This window comes from Spinacia oleracea, chromosome 4, assembly GCF_020520425.1.
Source record: "Spinacia oleracea cultivar Varoflay chromosome 4, BTI_SOV_V1, whole genome shotgun sequence".
Taxonomy (NCBI): domain Eukaryota; kingdom Viridiplantae; phylum Streptophyta; class Magnoliopsida; order Caryophyllales; family Amaranthaceae; genus Spinacia; species Spinacia oleracea.
Genome location: NC_079490.1, coordinates 148,441,256 through 148,450,980, shown reverse-complemented (window position 1 = coordinate 148,450,980; position 9,725 = coordinate 148,441,256). Strand labels below are relative to the sequence as shown.

At 40.9% G+C, this 9,725-nt stretch overlaps 1 protein-coding gene across 1 annotated transcript; it reads left to right on the top strand.

Moving 5' to 3' along the window:
* The first annotated feature begins 4,307 nt into the window (after positions 1-4,307).
* LOC110778873 (uncharacterized) lies at positions 4,308-8,131 on the top strand. Its single transcript, XM_021983417.2, has 5 exons — positions 4,308-4,984; positions 5,773-6,365; positions 6,648-6,827; positions 6,918-7,116; positions 7,249-8,131. Exons 1-5 carry the CDS (start codon positions 4,489-4,491, stop codon positions 7,950-7,952), a joined length of 2,172 nt encoding a protein of 723 aa, XP_021839109.1. The 5' UTR covers positions 4,308-4,488; the 3' UTR covers positions 7,953-8,131.
* Positions 8,132-9,725: the final 1,594 nt, after the last annotated feature.

Here is a 9,725-nt window from a genome sequence, read left to right as displayed (position 1 = left end):
GTGTGATCTCCTTGCTGCGATTTCCACAACTTCAACTGTCGAGAAGATAAAGAGAAAGTGGATTCTGCAGATGCAGTAACCTTTGTAAAGTATATATCTGCCAGTTTCTTCATGAGTTTAGGGGCAGCGACCTCACTAGGGTTACGCAGGATGTCATACTCCACCGTTCTATTATATAGACTCAACGCATCCTCAAATGCTCGACCAGGACCAACAATACCTGCATGCCGAAGTAGCTTTGTCTGCAAACCAGAAGACTGCAAACGAGAAGCAAGAAAAGCATAATGACGAACATCACCTGCCGAATAGACACCAAGTCCGCCAAAGGAAAAAGGTAAGGTGGCAAGACGCCACTGCCAATCACCAAAGCCAGGCCCCGAAGCAGTAACAATACGCTCCAAGGAAGAACGAAGAGCCTCATCGAAAGAGCGCTGAGCCGCCTCAAAGATACTAGGAGGACAAGTACGCAAAGCAAAGTAGAGTTTAGAAACTCTAGTACATGCCCTAAGTAACAACAACTCACACTGAGGATCATCAAGCTGAGCAACCTTTTCCATAAGCCCAATGGTCTTGGTTACCCTCTGCATCACAAGCTCACCACTAAAAACTGGATCGGAACTAGCGGGACCCCCAAGCAACTTAACACCATGCAAAGGACGAGCAATATCAGCGGGAAAGACCCCTAGAAGCCTGCTTCGAGGGTCCTCTATAGGCCAGAAAACCTCTGTCTTCTCCACGTTAAGATGTAATCCGAGACAAGGCCCTTCCTCCATTACCAACTGCAGAACCTTCCCAACCACCAAGGTGTCACCAACAATAGTGCCATCATCCAAATACCATGCCTGAAGATATACATCAAAAGCATCTCTGATCTTACAAATCAGGGGATGTAAAACCAAAGAAAGAAGCAAAGGACCAAGGGGATCACCCTGCTGCACCCCTTGAGATGACCATAAGGTATGCTCCCCATAATACAATCTGGCTGGAGCAGAGTAGCAGAATTCAACCCAACGCGAAATGCCCGGACAACGGAGATGAACTTCACGTAACATGGCCGTTCGATCAACTAAATTGAAGGCATTTTGAAAATCCACCAACAACATAGAAAGACCCACATCAGAACCCCGATCCTCAATCAACCGATTCATAGCATGAAGAATTGCCTCACCACCCGCAGAAACCCCGACACCGAATTGAAGACCATCAAAATAACTCCCCAGAGACAGACCAATCATAACAGCACCAACCTTCGAAACCAGACGTCACCAAACAGTACCGACATCAATAGGACGAATACCACCACCGGGCTTTACAAGAGGTGTGAGAGGAGCACTAGCAATATACTGTGCCAATTCCATGGGACATTTTCCAGCAAAAAAGAGGTTAACCACTCCAACAATGGAGTCAACTAACTCATTCGAAACAGCCACAACAGCTCCACTCAAGCAATCCATAAGGTGTTGAGCACACAAACCGTCCCTCCCACAAGATGTGCCAGGTGGAAAACTCCTAATCCGGTCCAAAACAACAACAGAAGTAGAAATGAGATGGTGGTGATCAACAGGAATATCAGACCAGACTGGAGCTGGAGAGGAAGGATGCTTCGACTGTAAATCCGCAAGAGTGGACTCATTATAAGGAGCAACACCAGAAGAAGAAAGAACACGGACTGCGGCGGTGTAATGGCCATCACAAATCTTCCGACGACACTGCTTGATATTCCGCTCTACCAACTCAAGATCCTCGTCAACATCCATCAAAGGAGGGGATCCAGCTGCCAAAGCTTCCCGCAAAAGAAGCATACTACCACCTGGCTCACTCCAAGTACGAATAGCATTAGCAATGCTCTCTTCCTGCCGTTGCCGCCTAACGGCAGATGAACACTCGCGGTTACTCCTCGGACTAAATGTTCCAAGGATACAGAGAGGCAACACTAGAAGAGCTACCCAACCAGAAATGTCTTCAGGCCCGCACATCACCTTATCAAGAGCGCCTTTCAAAACCCAGGAAAAACCCAATCGACACTTAGGAGGAATGGATTTCACAGTGCAAAGCCGCTTAGAAAGTAACCTGTCAAGGAGTGCGAAGGTAAAACCATAATCCTGCTCTTGCACCGCAGGACCCACAATGCTAGGTACATCAGAATTGAGTTGCGGTTTTGAAATACCATAGAGCACAAATCGAACAATACCATCCCCCAAATCAGGTGGGGCCACAAAATCAGAACCTGTATGACGACATTTAGAACGAAGAGAATGCGTCTTAAAACAATCCCCACACAGCCAAATACCCATACGGCCAAAGGTCAACTCAACCTCAGAAAAAATAGCCAAGTCCGTGGTTAGAGAATGTCGAGTGACCACTTGAGCATCATCCCTACAATGACGATCACGAAGATGAGTGATCAAAGAGCTCATAGTTAGCCCATTTCCACCGACGTCCTGACACCCACTAAGACCTACAAACAGACAATGAAAACGCACCACACCCGTAGGCATTAGAGTAGCCCGCGGCAACACAACCAAAGTAAACGGTCACAAAGCAACAACTATGCACCAACAACAAATACTGTTGCATGCAGTAGAAGTGAAAACTTGCAACACAATGATATAATTCCTTTAACTCAACAAAACATGAAACCCCACACTCACAGCATCAACAACAAGCCAACACAACACCACAATAGGACAATACAGGGAACAAGACAAAACAAACCTCAACAAGACCAACACTACACAAAGCCAGCAATACCACACGAACTCGCAGCACCATCAACCCACCAACAACCCGCAACAGCATTGCACCCACAAAGCTTGCAACACACACGAACACAAAGCCACCAGAAACCCTGAAACGCCACAGAAACATCCTAAAACGGACAACTACACACACAGCCGGAATCGAACACTGGCGCAATAATCACACCAAACACCAACACCGACGAAGCTGAACTTGTACACTCCCAAACCACCCAAACTGAACCACCCTGAAAGCTGCGAGAAACCGCGTAACACCGAAACACCACCCTGAAAGCTGCCCGGAATTGTCTAACCACAGCGTCGAACATACCACCAACAGAAACCCAGCGTTGAACCAGACCTCCAGCGGAACCGCAGCACCACCGCACAGAACACACACTTGCCGACACGCAGAACACACCCTTGCCGACGAACACACCAGCCAAAAAAATCGTAGAAAACTGAATGAAAACCGACAAAACACCAGCCGTCGAGGCAACAAAGTGCACCGCAAAACCGAAGAAAACCGCTACAAGACCGAATGTAAACCGCCGTACAAACGCAACACCGTCGTCGGACGTAATGCCGGAGATAACCACTGGCCGGTGGCTGGCCGTTGACGCGTTATGCCGGTGATTCTTGGCCGTTGCTGACGCCTAACCTAATCGCCCAAATCGAGAGGATTTTGGACGTTTTATTATTATTATTATTATTATTATTATTATTATTATTAAGTTGAATTGAATTGAATTGGATTAACACTACAATAATTTGTATTTTTTTATGACAACCTAATAACGACGGGTAAAAATCCCGTCGCAAAAGGGATTTTGCGACGGGGATAACAACCCAACAAAGACGGGAACAACCGTCTCAAATGTCTTTTACGACGGTTTAACGACGACCCCCTTCTATGACGGGTTCGCGATATCCCGTCGTTAATCAATAATTATTGGCTTTTAGCGACAGGAAAATAGTACAATATTTTGTAGTGAAAACTGAATTTAACTTAATTGAACTAAACTGAAATGAAATGAACTACAAAATAAGTCATAAAACTGAATATTGCCAAAAAAAACAGGGCCTAAAGGATATTAGTATGTTACGTAAAAAAATTTTAAATAACGGTAACATACTAATAATCCCTCAGTCCCTTAATAATCGACCCAGTTTGACCGGCACAGAGTTTAAGGGACTTGAATTGACTTATTAGTTTAATAGATAGTGGAGCATTATTTTAATGTAGTTAGTGGGAAATGTGTGAAGGGGTAGATTACGGGTTGAATTTTTTATTATTTTTTGTATGGAGTAGGGGGCAGGTGGGTTAATATGGGGGGAGTGAGAAATAATATAATATAGTTAAATATTTCCATTTTTAGAAACAGGTCAAGTGTTAAGGGACGGCCTGAAATGAAAAACAGGTCAAGTATTAAGGGACGGAGGGAGTACCAATGTAAGTTTATAATATAGGTAGTTTTGAAATTAAAATTTGAAAATGGACGTAGTTTATTAATTAAAGTTGCGACTCCAATATAAGATCCATATTTCTATGAGTAATTTCAATTTTCAACAATTGGTTAATGAATTGATGAATACTCCAGTCTCCACTAATGACTAATGAGTCAAAGTGACCTATAAATGAACAAGAACCCCCTTCTAATTTCTAAAACGTTATAGCTAAGAAGTTAAAAATAAAAAAACAAAAAAAAGCTACTCCGTAGTAAAAAAAAGAAAGAGCTAGAAAGAAGAGATGGGGGAGAGTAGAGGTAGCATTTCATTCTTCGCAACCTACAGACCCCCAGTTGCACTCGACATTTTGTCATTACCATATCCATTAAACTCATCTTCAGACAAAAATCAACTCCTTCTAACCGACGGAGACTCATATAATTACAATGGTCAGGCTATATCCCCAGAAGGTCTCAAGAAAATGCTATTGCATCCGAACTTGGCTTCTAAATCTAATCATGTGGTGTCAGGCCTGATCTTTGTCTCAGAACGAAGCCAAGGGCTAGAAACGCTTCATATAGCCCTTCGTTTCAAAGATGACACTGTCAAAGTGTTTAACTTTGCTGAGTTGTATGGTACCTTCAATGGTGCTCGCCTCGAGGATCATGGCTCTATTGCTGGTGATTATATTGTCTATATATCCACAATGGAGGATCCAGGTCTGTTTCACCAGCCTTGGACTGCTGTTTTCCGAACACATCTTATTACTGGTGTAACCGAACGCCTCACTCCCAAAGGTTACTTTTTTTACTCTACCAATTTTACATTTCTTTCTTCACATTTTTATTACTTTTTCTTATGTTTTGCCAAACTCGTTTCTGAAATTTCATTTAACTTTATTGTACCAATAAATTCATTGTCAATCTTTCGAATGAATAATAATGTATAATTGCTTACACACTAATTATTTTTTTGTAAGGTATGCCTCGGCTAGTAGCTTAGTCGGCCACTCGGAGTGGGTATAAGTTTCTTTTGGGGTAAAAATTAAAAATTAAAAATTAAAAATTACACATAGAGGAAGGAGCATTCAAACATGTGGCCTACTAAGTATATTTTACACAAGTCCACGTTTTTTACCTTTAGTTCAAGACCTTATTGGTAGAGCGAGTATACTACTATCCCGTTTCATAATTTTTTTTTACAATTACTATTGGTACAAATATTAAGAAAAAATGGGATTTTTAAATATCAACATTTAACAAATATTTTCATTAATTTGAAATTTATCTAACATTTTAGGTGATTGAGGAGAAAGGGATTTTTAGTGTCGTTTTCACTTTGACGTATGTATTCTTACAGACAACAGACTTACAGTAGATGGTAGCAATTGTTCTTAGTTGGAATGGTAACATTTTGTCAAGACTTTTCTACGTGTTAAATTATTGAAGAAGTTAGGATAATTTTGGTGTTATTTATTATAAACAGGGCAAATTAGAGTAATAGAGGATAACCATTGTGCAATGTAACTTAATTTGTTGAAGAAAACGATAAATGTATTCATAAATTTGATGTTATTTATAAACAGGGCAAATTGATTTCAGCCCCTCGGTGTCACCGGATGGACGAAAGATAGCTGTTGCATCATTTGAGGGAAAAAGTGGCGGTTGGTGTGGCGAAATTGAGGACTTAGACACTAATATTGTAGTGTTTGACGTTGAAAATCCGTCGAAATCACGTAAATTAGTGGTAAAAGATGGTGGGTGGCCAACGTGGGGGAGTAACGACATTTTATTTTTCCACCGTAACACTGAAAAAGTTGAAATGGCAAAACATTGGGGTGTTTTTCAAGTTAACATTAATGACTCTAAGCAACTTAAACGAGTGACACCGGAAAACATCAATGCAATAACTCCGGCAGCCATCGATGCCACCACAGTGGCAGTTGCAACTATTCGTGAGCCATCCAAATTCGGACAGATCCGTCAAGAGACACAATATCGACATATTGAAGTTTTCAAGGTTCCCGATGGTTCCGCTAGACCAAAAGAAGCCATTGAAAAAATAACGCAAGTTGTTAGGCCTTTGGCTGACCATTTTAACCCTTTTGTGGTGGTTGACAAAAGTGCGAACAAGCGTATAGGTTACCATCGTTGCAAGGTCACAGACAACGTTGACGAGGTATATATCAAACTTACTCTATTCTTGTTGTTTTTATTTACATTTACATTACTTAATATGAGAGTGATGGATAGCTCAGTTGGTTAGAGCTTCTATCCCGGTTTCAGGTACAAGGGCTCATTTGCACCAAAAAAACATTACTTAAATATGGTTCCAATGAGTTTTGGTCTATTGGTTATGGCTAAGGGTCTGTATATGATATTATAATTTCTATTACCTTTGTGTCTTATAAGATCGAAAACATTACTTAAATGTAGTCTAATATATGTTTGTACTTGGCAGTATGCTGTTGTGGAGACACAGTTGGTGAAAATCAAATCTCCAGATGCAAACATAGGGGTGTTTAGGGTATCGGGAGTGTTTCCAACTTTCTCCCCAGATGGAAAAAAGCTTGCATTTGTTGATAACGAGTTTAGGTCTGTGTGGGTTGCCGATGACAAAGGGTTGCGTAGCGTTTTTGATGTATGTTGTTACTAATACCCTAGTCATTTTCCTTGCAAATATAAACTAATTATGAATTTGAAATAATGGCAAATGATGATGATAATATAGGCGGACACAAACGGCGTGTTCTCACCGGTATGGAACCAAAATCCAGAAAAAGACACATTGTATGTATGCAAGGGACCAACATTTAGTAAAAATGAAACCGTGCACATCATTGCCATCCCAATTGCTGCCACTGGTAGGCAGACTAATAAAAAGCTTACTAGACGTTTCAACAATGCGTTTCCATCTACCAATCCGGATGGTAATTTCTTAAACGTACTGATGGGATGCTTTTAGTTGAATAGTATATTAATTAATAATAATAATAATAATAATAATAATAATAATAATAATTTGGATGCTTAATTTAATTGGGTTTGAAAATGTGTAACAGGGACAAAGCTAGTTTTCCGATCTACAAGAGACGGCGACAAGAATCTATACATAATGGAGAATGCAGAGAAAGGAGAGTATGAAGGAGCAGAAGTAACACGGCTCACAAACGGGAAATGGACTGACACACATTGCCAATGGTCACCAAACGGAAATTGGATAGTATTTGCATCAAACCGTGATAATGCTAATGCGCCACAAAAGAAGGACTTACCTGACCCTGGATTCTTTGGAGTTTACCTAGTAAAGGCTGATAACCCGGATTCATGGGTTAAAATCATAGACAGTGGATATGATTTTAATAGTGGACCGGGACTATTTGCCGGGCATGTGAACCATCCATATTTCAGCCCTGATGGTAAGAGCATTGTGGTTGCTGCAGACCTTGCCGCGGTGTCATGTGAGCCTATCTCTTTGCCTCTATTCTCACACTCTGTGAGGCCTTATGGAGATATCTTTATTGTTGATCTAATCAGCATGACTGACATCAACAAGAATGAGAATTTGAACAAGTTTAAAAGGCTTACACATAGTCGCTATGAGTGCTCAACTGCTGTTTGGACCAACTACTCAACTGAGAATTCTGATGCCAAATGGAACTCCTACTTGGAAAAGCGTAATGAAACGCACCCTTATATTGACCCGTCCAAAGGTGAAAGCTTTCTGGTTACTGGCCACCTCTGCATTGGAAGAAGATGCTGTTAAATGTAGCCTCATCACATGCGCATGCATTCAACTCTTTGGATCTCTTTCAACATTGTTTTTAGTTTTTATCCTTTTCAGTATTTCTTATATTTTGCTTCTTGTTTCAACTTGATCTAGACCTTGTTGTTTGCAGTTGCTTTGACCCTTTAATTATCTAATGAGCGAGTTTGTTGTTTTTATTTGTAATCTTGCTTTGCTACTTTGGTACGTTTTCAAATATAATGTGCTCCTTTTAATGGATGGTTTAGACAATTTCTAGCTATTTGCGTATGACGTACATTATGTTCGTCAGCTGAATCGAATCATTTTTAAAGCAAACAGAACGTTGTTTTCAGTATCACCATACCCCAAAACAAATATAGCCATCATCAACACCAACTAAACAAGTTCGGCATGTTGCTAGTGGGTTGCAAGTTAATTTGTAACCACCACTTGTACCTATACATAGACTCTCATACTTATCTCTTCCGATCCTCCTTTAAAAGGCCCATACATTAGGGTTCTCAAGGTTTTTGTATGTTCCCACCTATTCATCCTCCCAGTCGTTGCTTTATAAACATGTTTTTGTTTGCTCAAACATTTACGTACGACCATGGTTATTTCTAATAATGGCATTAGACCAAGCTCTTATTACTCCGTCAGTCACCACAATGGGTCCGGCCTCTGCCTTCAAATTCATCGATCTTTAAGACTCTTCCTTGTAAACAAAAACCTTCATCTCTGAAGAAATTGAAGACTCAAATTTTTGGTTTTGTTTCTGGTAAACACCAGATTGATTTTCTATATTCACTGTAGTATTGTGTATTTTTCTTCTATGGCTACGCCGTCTCCCCTATGTACTATATATACGAAGGTAATGCTAAAACCTAGAGCATGTACAAACAAAAAAAAAGTAAGCTGTTCAAACACAGTTGTACATAGGAGAAAAATATAGAGCAAATCAACCTAGGATCATGTGACTAATGATCACATGCATTGAGGTGTATGGGATTGATGTACACTCATTCTTTTCAACACCCCACCCCCCCCCCCCCCCCTCAAGTTGGGACTTCTTACATCACTCATTCTTTCCACCCCCCCCCCCCCCCCCCCCTCAAGTTGGAGCTTCTCCTGTAAGAAGTCCCAACTTGGAAGATAAATGATTGTGCTGATGCTCACTAAGAGATTTTGTCATCAAGTCTGCCAGTTGCATGAAAGACTTGATGTGAATTGTGTTAATGAAACCTTATTGCACCTTTTCTCGAACATAATGACAATCTATTTCAAGATGTTTGGTTCTTTCATGTAGTACTGGATTTTGTGCCAGGTAGTGAGCTGCCTTATTATCACAGAAGAGATCATTAGGAGTAAGAATGTTTACCCTCAGATAGAACTCCATAAATCCATTTCAGCTCACTTGTTGTCTGTAACATGCATCTATACTCAGCGCGCTTCACATGAGGACTTTGATACTGTCTTCTGCTGCTCGGCTCCGCGCTGTGGGCTTCGGCCTGCAGTGTGTTCGCTGGGCACGGGTTTGTGCTCGTGTGTGAGTGTGGCCGGTCAAGGCCCTTGGTCTTGGCCGGTTATACTAAATAATATAATTAGGTTATTATATTTTTACACACACATAATAATCAGTTTTCCAAGTTGACGTACTTAAACCTAATTCCTAAATTACGTTCTTCAGTTTTTCTCTACTGTTCATCTCGAAAAGCAAAAAATCTTGTGCGTTGTATAAGCTACAATAATCAAGACGGATCTGAACGTGTCGGTGAACCAAATAGAGGAACG

Excerpts from the sequence above, each read along its gene's own strand:
- LOC110778873 (XM_021983417.2), top strand. The coding sequence starts at position 4,489 with ATGGGGGAGAGTAGAGGTAGCATTTCATTCTTCGCAACCTACAGACCC. Across the intron at positions 6,828-6,917 it reads GGTTGCGTAGCGTTTTTGAT|GCGGACACAAACGGCGTGTT; the intron begins GTATGTTGTTAC and ends ATGATAATATAG. Across the intron at positions 7,117-7,248 it reads TCCATCTACCAATCCGGATG|GGACAAAGCTAGTTTTCCGA; the intron begins GTAATTTCTTAA and ends AATGTGTAACAG.